The sequence below is a fragment of the Terrapene carolina genome, unplaced genomic scaffold (assembly GCF_002925995.2).
Source record: "Terrapene carolina triunguis isolate 2854851 unplaced genomic scaffold, T_m_triunguis-2.0 Scaffold629, whole genome shotgun sequence".
NCBI classification, from domain to species: Eukaryota; Metazoa; Chordata; order Testudines; family Emydidae; genus Terrapene; species Terrapene triunguis.
The window spans coordinates 19734687-19748733 of record NW_020664980.1 but is presented as its reverse complement, the minus strand read 5'-3'; the positions used below and the strand labels follow the sequence as shown (position 1 = coordinate 19748733).

General features: G+C 55.3%; 2 protein-coding genes across 2 annotated transcripts; one reads left to right on the top strand and one right to left on the bottom strand.

The window, feature by feature from the left end:
* Nucleotides 1-4565: 4565 nt before the first annotated feature.
* NHP2 (NHP2 ribonucleoprotein) lies at nt 4566-7711 on the top strand. The gene is made up of 4 exons (XM_024215399.2): nt 4566-4759; nt 4909-4978; nt 5240-5345; nt 7225-7711. The coding sequence occupies exons 1-4, from the start codon at nt 4615-4617 to the stop codon at nt 7348-7350; spliced, it is 447 nt and encodes a 148-aa protein (XP_024071167.1). The 5' UTR covers nt 4566-4614; the 3' UTR covers nt 7351-7711.
* Nucleotides 7712-7793: 82 nt separating this feature from the next.
* RMND5B (required for meiotic nuclear division 5 homolog B) lies at nt 7794-13481 on the bottom strand. Its single transcript, XM_026659462.1, has 7 exons — nt 12463-13481; nt 11915-12015; nt 11171-11337; nt 10806-10971; nt 10626-10728; nt 10396-10550; nt 7794-9857 (listed from the first exon to the last, which is right to left on the bottom strand). The coding sequence occupies exons 1-7, from the start codon at nt 12523-12525 to the stop codon at nt 9794-9796; spliced, it is 819 nt and encodes a 272-aa protein (XP_026515247.1). The 5' UTR covers nt 12526-13481; the 3' UTR covers nt 7794-9793.
* Between the last annotated feature and the right edge of the window lie 566 nt (nt 13482-14047).

Sequence of the window (14047 nt, the reverse complement as noted above, 5' to 3'; positions counted from 1 at the left end):
AAGCGTTTTTAAAACTGCAATACCCACCTGGTGAAGTGAAGAAACAGATTGACAGAGCCAGAAGGGTACTGAGAAGTCACCTACTACAAGACAGGCCCAACAAAGAAAGTAACAGAATGCCACTAGCCGTCACCTACAGCCCCCATTTAAAACCTCTCCAGCACATCATCAAGGATCTACAACCTATCCTGAAAGACGATCCCTCACTCTCGCAGACCTTGGGAGACAGGCCAGTCCTCGCCTACAGACAGCCCCCCAATCTGAAGCAAATACTCACCAGCAACTACACACCACACAACAAAAACACCAACCCTGGAACCAAACCCTGCAACAAAGCCCGTTGCCAACTCTGTCCACATATCTATTCAAGGGACACCATCATAGGACCATCAGCCACACCATCCGGGGCTCGTTCACCTGCACATCTACCAATGTGATATATGCCATCATGTGCCAGCAATGCCCCTCTGCCATGTACATTGGCCAAACCGGACAGTCCCTACGTAAAAGAATAAATGGACACAAATCTGACATCAGGAATCATAACATTCAAAAACCAGTAGGAGAACACTTCAATCTCTCTGGTCACTCAATAACAGACCTAAAAGTGGCAATTCTTCAACAACAAAAATTAAAAAACAGACTCCAATGTGAAACTGCAGAACTGGAATTAATTTGCAAACTGGATACCATCAGATTAGGCCTGAATAAAGACTGGGAGTGGTTGGGTCATTACAAAACCTAAACTTAATTTCCCCATTACTAATTTCTCCCTATTGTTAGTCACACCTTCTTGTCAACTGTCTGTAATGGGCCACTCTCTTATCACTTCAAAAGTTATTTTTCCTACCTTGGTATCCTGCTGTTAATTGATTTATCTCGTTAGACTGACCTCTCACTTGATAAAGCAACCCCCATCCTTTTGTTGCCGGCACAGAGGGCCTGAGGGGGGCAACAGCGGGGTTCGTTGCCCGGTGTGCTTCGCGCCAATGAACACACCAAGGTGGAGAAGCAGACAAAGTTTATTCAAGAGTTCTGAATAGGCACTAGGAGACCAGCATGTTTCAAATCAAGCGCCCTGATACAAGCAGTTTTTCCCTTTTTATTCTTTTCTTCCTCCCCCCCCTTCCTCCCTCTGTAGCAGTTACATTAAATGACCTTGGCTGTGTAGCTTGTTCGCAATGTTCCCTTCTGCAAGTTATTTTGTTCTTCAGCTAGAAGCATGTAGGTTTCCCTTATTACTACCGTTTTCCAGCTGCTGGCCTGTGAGGTTAGTAAAGTTTAACATGGAGGGGCTTTCAGGTATCAGGGGGTAGCCGTGTTAGTCTGTATCTACAAAAACAACAAGGAGTCTGGTGGCACCTTAAAGACTAACAGATTTATTTGAGCATAAGCTTTCGTGGGTAAAAACCTCACTTCTTCGGATGCATAGAGTGAAAGTTACAGATGCAGGCATTATATACTGACACATGGAGAGCAGGGAGTTACTTCGCAAGTGGAGAACCACTGTTGACAGGGCCAATTCAATCAGGGTGGATGTAGTCCACTCCCAATAATAGATGAGGAGGTGTCAATTCCAGGAGAGGAAAAGCTGCTTCTGTAATGAGCCAGCCACTCCCAGTCCCTATTCAAGCCCAGATTAATGGTGTTAAATTTGCAAATGAATTTTAGTTCTGCTGTTTCTCTTTGAAGTCTGTTTCTGAAGTTTTTTTGTTCAATGATAGTGACTTTTAAATCTGTAATAGAATGACCAGGGAGATTGAAGTGTTCACTTACTGGCTTATGTATGTTACCATTCCTGATGTCCGATTTGTGTCCATTTATTCTTTTGCGGAGGGACTGTCCGGTTTGGCCAATGTACATGGCAGAGGGGCATTGCTGGCACATGATGGCATATATAACATTAGTGAATGTGCAGGTGAATGAGCCCCTGATGGTGTGGCTGATGTGGTTGGGTCCTCTGTCCCCATATCTACTCTGGCGACACCATCAGAGGACCCAGAGTGCATGCGTGGGCCGACCATACACTGCTAATGGAAAAGCTCTGATCAAGGGTTTGCGAGGCTCCTGCGTGCCTGAAGAGGCGCACTCATAGGGGGACACATCTCGAAGAACAACAATTACTGCACAGAGTGAGTGACCTCTTCTGTTGTGACACTCAGTGGTGCCTAGGTGTTGGACTTAGGCACCCAAAGTCGCTTTGTGAATCTAGCCTTTTGTCCATGACTTGTTTTGCACTCTCACCGCCTCACTGCTTCAGTGTATGGTTGCTCTTCTCTGTGCTCCCTCCAGTTTGTCTGGAGTTCTAGTAATGTGTGCCGAGCACTGACAGCAGTACGCCAAGTGCAGGCTCCAGGGCTGTATGGGGAGGGCCAGTTACAGGCTGATGCCGCCTAGAATCACACTGATGTTCTTGTATTGTCATACTGTGTTGTAAACTTGTCTCATTTGCGGTTCCCCTCTCCTTAGTCTCCCAATCACTCCCGTTTTGCAAGGTTCCCCTTGCCAGTGAGGAGCTGAGGTTCAGATCCTTTTTCCCCCAGATGGATTAAGTACATTTTTTAAAGATGACACTCATTCTATTTCTGGCCTGCGTTTCTAATCATGGTCATCCTCTTCCACCTCCTGCTTCACCCATCAATTCTGTAATGATTTCAAAAGAAAGTAAATAAGATTTAGTCCTTATAACACGCCCCCTCACCACCACGGCTTTTTCCCCTGGCACCATTAGATTCTTGTTCTTTATAGATATTTTTCTTAACATGTGCCATTCTTAACCACAAGGGAATTGGGGTTGATTTGACAGGTGCTAATTACCAGGATCACACCTCTTTCCTTTTCTGCTCAGTGTCACATTCGTTTTTTCAGAAATAATTGCTAGTGGCTTGGCAAGTTAATTAGCCATGTGATACATATCACCCAAATCCAGTTTCTTTCCAGCTTTCTTAAGCTCTTGACATTTTCCTCTTGAGAATTGGGCCCAAGAATTCCAGTGTTTGGGGTTGCAGGGAGACCTCCGTCTCAGGGAGAGAGTGCCCACCCCCATCCAGGCAAGGTTAGGGGAGTCCTTAGGTATGTACAGTTGAGTTTCATGCCTCCTTCCAGACCCATGGATTTAACCAACATAAAGAGGCGCCTGTCCAAGGGCCAGATCTGGACCACAGCCCAATTCCAGCGCGACCTCATGCTGATGTTCCAGAATGCAGTGATGTATAACAGCTCTGACCATCACGTGCACCGCATGGCTGTGGAGATGCAGCGAGATGTCCTGGAGCAGCTTCAGCTGTTGGGTGAGGCCCTCCTGTGCTCAGAGGAGAGGCTGGGCTTTGGGAGGAGGTAGGGAGATGGTCAGATGAGGGGCCTGTTTTGGGGGGTAGTACCCTCCCCCAGCTCTGTTCCAAACCCTGTTCCCCTGCCCTGCACTAGCAACCATTTCTCACAGCCCATGAGAGTGGCAGCTATTGCGCCTTGGTGCCAGGAAGCTGGATTAAAAAAACTAAATGCAATTTCTAGATTCCTGGGGCCTCCTCCACACACTAAACTGCCTTAATCATAATCATATGGCTACTGCACGATGTCACCGCAGGGCAGAGTTAAGGTTGTTTAATGGTGCATTTCCATCCCTTAACACATTTGGATTTTAGTGTAATCTAAACTTGAATTTCCTGGGTTTGTAATGTTTGGTTTGGGGATCGTTACAACAGCTCTGTAAATGTTTTTACCCTTCCATCGCTGATATGTATGCTTGCTTTTAACTGCATTTTTGGCTTGGACTCTAGGTCAGCTTGTAAACAGGGCAAAGCCACCCTTTTCTCTGCTTTTATTTCCATGTTCTCTGCTTTTAATAAATCTCGTGTGTGAAGTTGTGGTAATCTCACACAGTTGTCCCCAGAAAGAACTCCTCAACTGCTACAGGGGGAAGTTTCTGGAACCCGCCCCCCAGGCTCAGCCCCGAGGTCCTGTCCCAGCCAGCTACTGCCATGAAACATCCTGGGAAGGGGGATCGACTTTGCAGCGCCCCAGGGCTCGTTCCCTGCCTTATTCTGTCCTCCCTGCAGGGGCTGAGGAGCCAGAGAGACTGGGCTGCGGGGACAAGCTGGAGTCCAGACTGGATGCCTGAATTCTGGTGAAAAGCCTCGTCGGTGTCCAGAAGTTAGGGAATCTGGTCCCGGTCTAGAGTCCCTCTCGGCCTGGGGCCCTCATCCCACCGGGCCCGCCTGGAGCCGCTCCCTGCCCTCCGCCCCTACCGCCCGCCTGGGGCCACTTCCCTCTCGGCCTGGGGCCCCTCCCTGCCCCCGCCGGGGGCCCGGGCTGCAGCTGGGGGGTTGTAGGCGGAGCCCGGGCTGGGCGGGGCGAAGAGACCCGGGACACGCGCGCACACGCGGCCCCAGCAGGCGCGTGTCTCTGAGAATGGTGGGACGGTCACGCGCGTCCCTTCCCTTCCGGCAGGCGGGGCACGTGGGGCCCGCGCGGCAAGGCCGCCTCCGCGAGGGGCGGGGCAAACAAGGGGAGGGTTGTTATTGGCTGCGATGGAGTCTGTAACCAGGTCCTTCCCAGGGTGCTCTGCGCGCACGCGGAAGTGGGGCAGGGGTGCGGGCCACGTGTCTGTCGATCATGGCTCGGGAGAAGCAGCCGGAGCCGGAGCCCGAAGCGGCGCCGGAGCGATCGTACCAGGAGCTGCTGGGGAACCTGAACCCGATCGCGCGGCCGCTGGCCTCCCGCAAGCTCACCCGCAAGCTCTACAAGTGCGTCAAGAAAGGTGGGGCCGGGACTGGGGCCGGGGCCGGGCAGGCCACCGGGGCGGGGGTGGGACAAAGGCCAGTGAACGGGACCGGGGAGCGGGGGAAAGGGGCCGGGAGCCCCGCTGAGCCCGGGCTGAATTCTGAGGGCCTCGTATTTCTCTTCCAGCGGCGAAACACAAGCAGATCCGGCGGGGAGTGAAGGAAGTTCAGAAATTCATCAACAAGGGCGAGAAAGGGTAAGAACCCACCGGCCCTGGCGCCCCGGGAGCTGGGCCCTGAGCTGCTGCAGCGTCTGCCCAGACCGGCGCTGTCCGGGCACTCGGCTCTGACCGCACCGGCCTTTAGCACTTCGTCCTGTGCCCCATGGCCAGATACGAGACCGCAGCAGCGCCGGGCCCCCTTGTGACCAATCGCCTCCTCAGCGCTCCGTGACTTTCACGGGCCGGTTCCATCTCCCTCTACAGCCACTGACCGGTCTTCTCGCTCTGCTGTTTCAGGATCATAGTCCTTGCTGGAGACACGCTGCCCATTGAAGTTTATTGCCACATCCCCGTCATGTGTGAAGACCGGTCCCTCCCCTATGCTTACATCCCCTCCAAGTCGGTAAGGTCGGGGGGGCTCTCAGGGGTTGGGGGAATCAACCCTTCTTGGGCACCAAGAGGGCATGAAACATTCTAGCAGGATAACAAGCGATGGCTTAGGTGGTGCCTCCTTTGCCCCCCCTTCTCTTTTTGGTGCTAAGAAGCTCTTGCCCAGGGCATAAAACCCAGGTCTTTGCTGCTGCTCCCCCACAACTCTGTAAAATCACCCATTTGAGCTAAGGGATCCCTAGCAGTGACACTCTACGGCAGAGGTGGGCAAACTTTTTGGCCTGAGGGCCACATTGGGGTTGCAAAACTGTATGGAGGGCTGTGTAGGGAAGGCTGTGCCTCTCCAAACAGCCTGGCCCCCGCCTCGTATCCGCCACTTCCCACCCCCAGACTACCCTCCTCAGAACTCCCGACCCATCCAACCCCTGCTCCTTGTCTCCTGACTGAGCCCCCCCATTCAACCCCCCTTTCCCCTGACTGCCCCAACCCTTACCCACACCCTGACAGCCCCCCGGGACTCCCACGCCTATCCAACGGCCCTCTGATCCCCGTCCCCTGACAGCCCCTCCCCCCAGAACCTCTGCCCCCATCCAACCTCTCCCTGTCCCCTGACTGCCCCTCCCCCCAGAACCTCTGCCCCTATCCAACCTCTCCCTGTCCCCTGACTGCCCCCCAGGACCCCCTGCCCCCATCCAACCTCCCTGCCCCCTTACCATGCGGCTCAGAGCAGCAGAAGCTCACAGCCCAGTCAGAGCCAGCCACGCTGCCCGCACGGGACAGCAGGGGAGGGGCCGGGGGCTAGCCTCCCTGGATGGGAGTTCAGGGGCTGTAGTTTGCCCATCTCTGCTCTACGGGCTGTTTGTCATCCTGCTTCAAGGGTGGGGTTGAAGAGGGGACACTGCCTACCACTGAAGCCGTTATTTTGCCAGAGGTAACACAGCCAGGCAAATGCTTTAAGCTGCCTGGGGTAATACTGTGAAGTGTGCTCTAGTCTATGGGCCAAAGGAGACTTTCACCTTTGTTCCTAAAGCATTATTTGCCCAGGTGCAGCCAGGAGATAGCGATGTTCTGTTCTCATCTGGCAGCTCCTTTAAATTGTCCAAATAACAAAACAAAAAACCCAAGGGGAGCCCTACACAATCGTCTCTAAGGGGGTGTCTCCAGCTGGCATCCTTAGGGCTTTAACCTGCCTTCGACCCGGCAAGACATTGGCCCTGCTGACTTCATGCCATCCTTGCAGAGTACAGCTGGGCCCCGTGAGGCCAGACATTCCTGGATCAGCAAGGACAGGCTGGGGGAGGAGTTGGGGAAGAGAAGTCCCTCTAACACAGCAGACCCCCAAATGGGGTCGTGCCCTGGCAATCCTTCCTATGCAACAGGTGCTGTCTTGCTCTGCACAGCGTGACCTCGCCTCTGTGGTGTGTGCACGGTCACGGTGCATTGATGATGCCATTTTGTTCTATGAAATGGCTTCCTCGACACAGCATGACCTCACACGCCGCACAGCTACGCGGTCACGTTGTGTGGAGGAGGACATTTTGCTCTTCAGAATGATGTACTCCGTACCCTCTGGGGTCCCAGGAGGAAATAATTCAAATGGGGTTGTCCCACAAAAAGTTTGGGAACCCTTGCTCTAACCTGGGGGGGTGGGAGGGGGAGAGACTGCTCAGCTGTGGGAAGGTTGCTTTACAACTTGGTTCAGTCACTTGGGGGTGGGGGTGATTGTAGGGTCAGGGGAGCCATATTCTCCCCTGTGGGGTGGAGTGCAGGGGTCTGCTCTCCTCCAGAGGAGTGGTAGGGGTCCCACTCCCCCCAGTGGATGGGGCTGTCTGCTGATGGAGGTCACCAGCAACTTTCCTGGACATGCCTGATATCCTCTTCCTCTTGTTCAGGATCTGGGAGCAGCTGGAGGCTCAAAGCGCCCAACCTGTGTGATAATGCTCAAGCCCCATGAGGAGTACCAGGAGGCATATGAGGAGTGTTGGGAGGAGGTTGTGTCCCTTCCTGTCCCCCTGTGAAGTGCCTGCTCTGGAGCTTCTGGCTGGCTGGGCCTGCGCTGCCCCAGCAACATTCACTGGCCTCCGAGGACTTTACAAAATGAAACGTGCGCTGGTCCTGCAGCGACTTGCTGGGTGCTCAGTGTGGGGGAGAGGGGGCTGCATGGACCTTGGGCTTTTTACATTTAACCAAAAAAAATTGTTCTGAAATAATTGAGTAGCAGCTGCTGAGGGTGGGGGCAGATGGTGATGAACCTCCCCCTTGAAGGGCCGGGGAGAGCAGGCTTCCTGGACGGGCTAGCAACCCTGTGGGGGACGAGCCCAAGCCATGAGCAGCGAGTCAGACCTGTTCTGTGGTGGATGAAATAAATGTATTTGTACAGCTGTTTGCTGGGGTTGTTAGTAAAGTCGCTGTTGGAGGCACCCTGGCTTTAAGGCTACATTCTGAGCTGGCGGCTGATGTGCCATCACCAGCAGGGCTGGGCCTGAAGGCTGGATAATGGAAAGTGGGGGAGGAACAAGGATGATTGTGTAGAAATGACATTGACGGCACAGAAACCGCTTTCTTTCTGGCCCACCAGCATTTGCCCTGGACTAAATAGAGGCCATTGCGCTGGGTGCAGAAGGGGCTAGAGAGGGTTGGTGTCCCTTTCAGTCAAGCCCAGCCATGGCTAGGTGGGAACCATTGTGTTTGGGGCTTGGACCCCATGTTAGGAGGCAAAGTGGAGCCTGGGCTAAATGAACAAAAGACTACAGTGAATTTGGCTAAATGAATGTAAGGCAGGACCCATGCCTACCTACTGCAACATGCACTCCCCAGCCATGGCGCATGGCTGACTGATGGCCTCTCTCTGCATCAAAAATATCAGCCTCCTGTGTGCTTCCTTGTGGGATCGCGGGGCGAGAGGAATTTGGACTCCTCTCTCCAGCCCTTGGGGGGCAGCTGCTTGTGACCAGTCCCCACAACCCTTGGTTATGCCCAGCCTGCTGAGGTGGGGGTGGAGAGGTATTGAGGACTAGTATGCATTTCTTCTCCCCCCTTCCCCCTGGTGGGGCAATGACTCCAGCATGTGGGATGTCTGACAGGCCGTGAGGCTGGGGTCTCAGAGCTGCAGTCAGCCACGCATGAGGTGATTGTGCAGCATTGTCGCATGCGTTGATTCTATCCTAGTTGGTGCAAAAAAACCCTCCACCCTTTCCTTCCACCACCCCGCTGTGCCCCACTGCTGTGCTGGCTGGGGCTGGGGGCAGCCTAGAATGACAACGAGTTATGACCCACCCCAGCCTCTCATTCAGCTGGGCCCAAAGGGCAACAGATTCCCTCCCTGAGGGCTGCTGAGCCCAGGGGTGAGGTACTGACCAGCTATCGGGCACCTCGTACCCTAGAGCAGCCGGGAGCTGCTCCGTGTGCCTGGAAGCGCTTCAGACAGCCACGGGGGCAAACAAACAAGGATGAGCAACCAATTGCTCTGCTCTTAGCAGCAGGTACTGGCAGCTATCCTGGATGTACAGGCTGGACCCCCACCACTACTGGACTCCAGCCATCACTGCCAGCGATGGGTGATGGGAGACAGGGCTGCAGAGCTACTGCAGAGTCCACACCAGGCTCACAGCCCAGTCGCTGCTGGCCAGGCCAGCCTTGCCCCCAGAACAGCCCCAGCACCCTGAGCTCTAGACTAAATCCGCCAGGTGTAGCCATCATGCCCCACTTCTGTACACTCTGCAGCCTTGGAGACTGCCTCTGGAGCAGAATCAGAGGAGCCCAAGCGAGGGCACACTCAGGCTGCAGCTACACAGGGCACTAGAACATTTCTGTATGGTTACATCTGACACTGCCTCCTGCGCCAGGAGGCCCTTCCCTGCTGCCCCAGGAGCTCCGAGAGCAAGGAGGAAAGGCTAACAGGCTTTATTTTCTGGAATTTATAAAATGGCTCCAGGCAGCTCCCGCTTTAATATTTACAATGCAAAAAATATCAGTAAATGCACAAGGGACTGTACAGCATGGGCACTGCCCTGGCAGAGGGCTAGGAACGCTCCAGTAGCCACGCTCGAGGCCAGGAGGGGCTCCCCCTATTACTGAGCAGACAGCTACCCAGCACTCCGGACAGAGTGGGAGCGCAGAGTGAGCAGGGCAGCATAAGCCAGATCACTAGGAGAGCACACACGGAGGCAGCACAGCCTCCCGGAGCTCACAGCAGCAAGCACATCACACTGCTGCTCTGTCCATTCTCCAAGGGTGGTCAGGCTCAGGTCCCACTGCTCTGGACCTTGCACTAGGTTCAGCAGAAGGAAGGGACCCCAATGGGGCTGCAGTGGACAGAGCTGCTCTCAGACCCTCAGCCTAACAGGCAGCCCACGCCCTGCTGTGGGCAGCACCACCGCCTCTCGCACTGCGAGGGTGGGACAGGCCATCTAAGGGGAAGAGCAGTGACCTATTGCCACAGCCCTTCCAATCCCACCAGCGTCAGAAGATGATGCGCTTCCCATCAGCCGGGTTCTGCTCCATGGGGCAGTAGGGACACTTCAGCCTGAGGAGAGGTCCAGAGACAAAGGCATGAGGCACGAAGGCCAGGGAACACAGAGAAAACGGCAGAGCTCTGGGGCACTGCAGGGAGCACAGCCACAGGGGGCCGACAGCAGCAGAAGTCTGCCCCTCCCGGCACAGTCCAGCCCTCAAGGCTCAGTCTAAGGAAGGCCTGGGGCTGGCCATAGGCAGGCAGCAGCACTGCTTGTGCACCCTACTTCCCAGCCCCAGAGATAACAAGCCCTGCTTATCAGCATGCACGGCACCCAGCCCGTTCAGGCTCACTGCTACCCGCAGCACCCAGCTGCAGCAGAGCAGGGGAGCTCGGGAAGGCGATCTGGCCCAGACTAGCACAAGGCCAGCCAGGAACCCTGGCGGTAAAGGGCACAGGCCAAGGGATCTTCAGAGCGCTCACGCTCCCATGGCACCGGGCTGCATCACACAAAGTGATGCCAGGCGAGGGCCAAGCCTGCAGGACATGGGCTGCAGGGCGGAGGTGGGGCAGGGTTCACGGCCTGAGCATGTCAAGAAACCAAACTTACTTCCCCCCATTGATGAGCTTGTTGAGTGCGTCCCGGGAGATGACGTGCCCGCAGATGAGTTTGATAGGCGGATTGGAGTCAGTCGTCTGCTGGCGAAGGATGGGGCAGGCGAACACTGAGTGGTACCAGCACTTCATGCCCAGCTCAATTTCAATCTGCCAAGAGAGCGCAGGGAGGTCAGCCCCACTGCCTTGCCCCGCCCCCCCGCCGCCCCTCGAGATGGCACTTACAGGCAGCTCATCCTTGTGGCTCCAGACACCCGTGCACTGTCTCTGCTCAATCACCGCCTTGATGTTCATCAGCACGGGCAGCGCCACACATCCAGACGCGAAGCTGCGTGAGAGGGAGAGGCCTTAACACTTGGTGGTGCTGCTAAGGGGGGACCCCGCAGGCCCTGGCCTGGGGCTTACCTGACACTGAGAGGGGATTCCACCGAGAGCCCCAGCAGGGCACAGGCGTCGCGGGTGAAGGTCTCGCAGATCTCTGTCCAGTGCCGGGCATCCAGCAGGTGGCAGTACGGGGAGTTCTCAATGCCCAGGGGCAGGTACACCAGGCTGCCCATCATGACCTGGATCTCTGAACAACACAACACCCTGGTTGGCCTCAAGAAGCAGCATGGCCACAGCCCCCCACCCTGTCCTGCCAACCAGCCAATGCCTCCAGTACGGGGCTAGTGATGGGGCCCCCTGTAGCCTGGGAACGGGGCTACCCAGCCGGGCAGTCCCGTGCCCCACGAGGGAGACCAGTGGCAGGGCCCCACCTGGCACAGTCTCACCTCGCTGGTGCAGGCGGGCAAAGGGCTGGAAGTGGCGAGCGTAGCTCAGGGCCTCCAGCTGCTTGTCAGGGCCGCCAGCCAGGAGCCGGATGAAGTGGAGACGATGCAGCTTGAATTCCAGGGAGCTGTTCAGCTCCAGCAGACGCTGCCTGTTTGAGATTGCCCAGCTGGATAGGAAAGAACAGGGGGCAGCTAAGTCCTGGCTGTCCTGGGGAGGTGGGCAGGACAGCCAGGAAGCTCTCACTGATGCCCAACCTGACAAGACGAGGATGGGGTTATTCCCGTTCCTGGAGACTGTTTTGTGTGAAATACCCCTGGCCGGGCTGGCCTAGAGGGCTCCTTTCCCTCCAGTGTCTATAATTCCAGGGACTGCCCAGGTAACACCAGAGTCAGTTGGGGTGAAAAAAGGAACATAAGTGGCTCATGGGCAAGAGGGTGTGTCAGGCCCTGCAGATGGCGCTGCCCCAGGAGGGCTGGTCAGGGGGTGTTAAGGAGCATTGTGCTTGTAGGCCTCATTCCGACGGGTGCAAGGAGCATGCTCTAGCAGGCAGGGTGAGTGAGATCATCACACGTTAGCTGGGGTGCACCGGGCTCTCCCTTGACCAGCCAAAGCACCCCATACCCCAACCCAGACTCGGTGCATGAGTCAAGCAGAAGGGGAGGGGCCACTTTCAGTAAGGATGGGGAGGCTGTGGGCGAGGAGGGGCACTGGATGCTCGGCACTCCCAGATGATTGGTTCTTACTCCAGAGCAGGACGCAGGTCCTGCTCGTGCAGCGCTTCCAGGATCCTGTTCAGCTCCAAGAACGGCTGCTTGAAGTCCAAGTCCACATTCAGGGTGGACTCCTGTGGAGAATGAGAGCCAGTGGTCACATCCCACCATCCTCTTGGGGAGGGCGGCATGCACCGGGGCGGAGGGGTGGTGCCAGGAGAGGCTCCCCAGCCAGAGATGGGCAAGGTTTCCTACCCTGCGTGATGGAGAGAGGCCCCCCACCTTGGAGCACAGAGCACATGCAGGAGAGCAGCAGACTTGGCAGCTGCAATTCGGTCCCGGCAGCTGCAATTCGGTCCCTGCAGAGCTGGGCAGGGCCTCAGACCAACTGGCCTGGATCAGCTAGAGGTGCTGGCCTGGAGCAAACCTTGCCAGTGGCTAATGCTGAGTAAGGCCCACTCACCAGAGAGCAGGCCACAGCACTCCTGGTTCCCCCTGCCCCAGGGAGGCCACAACCCTCCCTCACACAATGCTGCTGTGTGGCAAGCTAGCACCAGTCTCATGACCGGCAGCCCTGGTACCTGGGACAGCTCCTCCGCCACACTCAGCATGCCCTGCTGGTACAAGTGCTCCACCATCGCCATCTGCAGAATCTGCTGCTGCTTCTCCCGCGACTCCCAGACCGAATCCGAGACCACGCTGCAGAGCTCGGCATCGAAGTTCTGGGAGATGAATGAGAGGAGTCAGTGGTGCCCCTGAGAATGAGGGGACGGCCCCCCATCTATCACCTCCCGGCCTGATCACATGTTCACAAACAACCCCCCTGCAGCTGCCTGCAAAGCCACCCCACAACAGCACCCTCCCACCCAAACCATTGCGGCCCCTGCATGGAGCTGCATTCAATTGGCTGGCTGGATCACAGCCTCAGAGCCACAACAGCGCATTTCTGGGTGGGTGGCGGCACAGCAGTAGGAGGTCATGACACTCTGTACCTCAAAGCAGCACCCTGGACCCCCCCATATTCACCCCATCATATAATTATGATCTATTTCATACAGCACATGCCATGTAAGGAATCATATGAAAGGTCATGATCTGCAGAAACCCATTGTTCTGTCCAAATATGTATGCCATTTGTGTGTATGAAGTTGTGAGATTTTGCTGTATGGTTGTTACTAGTTCTCTAGTGACAACAGAGGAGGTGATCCCCACCCAGGAGGGTGTTAAGTGACCATTAAACAGCAGGGGAGTTGTAAACAAGGGATTTACAATACGAGTACAGTAAGAGGGCTGCACAAGAATCACACAATGGGGGATTGCTCAACTCCATGACTCAGCAAAGCCCACCTGGGCTAATGTTTTCCAGGCACAGGGACTGAGGATATAAAATAGGGGACAGCGGCATCATGCCTTGGCCTTTCGCCTCCCCCACCTACGCTGGAAGCAACAAGAACACTGGGAAGACAAAGACTTGAACTGAGGAGACTGGTCCCAGGCTTAAAGGGGAAGCCTGTGTGTTAAGGACTATAACCTATTTGCAACATCCAGTGGGGTGAGAAAAACTGCTTCATCCCAATACTGCCTAATGTAATAAGGTTTAAGATTTAGACTGCACACTTATCTTTTATTTCCTTTGGTAACTATCTCTGATCTTTTGTGGCTACCACTTCTAATCACTTAAAATCTCTCTGTAGTTAATAAATCTGTTTTATATTTTACCTAAAACAGTGTGTTTCAATTGAAGTGCTTGGTAAATCTCAGCTCATTTTACAAAGGCTAGTGTCTGTCCTCTCCACATCGAGGGAGGGCGGACTGGGTAATAAACGTACACTGGTCAGGCTTCTGACCAGGGCAAGACGGAACAGCTCTGGGGTGCAAGGTTGGGGTCTTGGAAGATTTGCTGGTGCCTTTCTCCATGTGATTCATGAGTGTCTCTGGGAGTATTTAGCTGGGGGTGGGCTCCACATGCTGCTGTACTGAGTGATAACAGCGCCTGGAGGGGTTTGCTGCTTTTCACTAGCAAAGCATTGTGAGAGACAGCCCAGTTTGGAGCTGTCTCTCGCAACCCCAGTTCCAAGCTGTACCCCGGGGAGCCCGTCACAGAGGTGGAATGTGAGCTCCTTAGGGCCAAGAACACGTCAGCACAGGAGGGCCCCGATCCTGACT

What these genes read in the sequence shown, in the direction of transcription:
- RMND5B (XM_026659462.1), bottom strand. Translation starts at nt 12,525, where the DNA reads ATGGCGATGGTGGAGCACTTGTACCAGCAGGGCATGCTGAGTGTGGCG. An exon ending in TGCCCGCCTGCACCAGCGAG is followed by an intron (nt 10,972 to 11,170) that starts GTGAGACTGTGC and finishes TGTGTTGTTCAG; the next exon opens with AGATCCAGGTCATGATGGGC. An exon ending in AAGCTCATCAATGGGGGGAA is followed by an intron (nt 9,858 to 10,395) that starts GTAAGTTTGGTT and finishes ACCTCTCCTCAG; the next exon opens with GCTGAAGTGTCCCTACTGCC.
- NHP2 (XM_024215399.2), top strand. Translation starts at nt 4,615, where the DNA reads ATGGCTCGGGAGAAGCAGCCGGAGCCGGAGCCCGAAGCGGCGCCGGAG. An exon ending in CTACAAGTGCGTCAAGAAAG is followed by an intron (nt 4,760 to 4,908) that starts GTGGGGCCGGGA and finishes TTTCTCTTCCAG; the next exon opens with CGGCGAAACACAAGCAGATC. An exon ending in ATCAACAAGGGCGAGAAAGG is followed by an intron (nt 4,979 to 5,239) that starts GTAAGAACCCAC and finishes CTGCTGTTTCAG; the next exon opens with GATCATAGTCCTTGCTGGAG.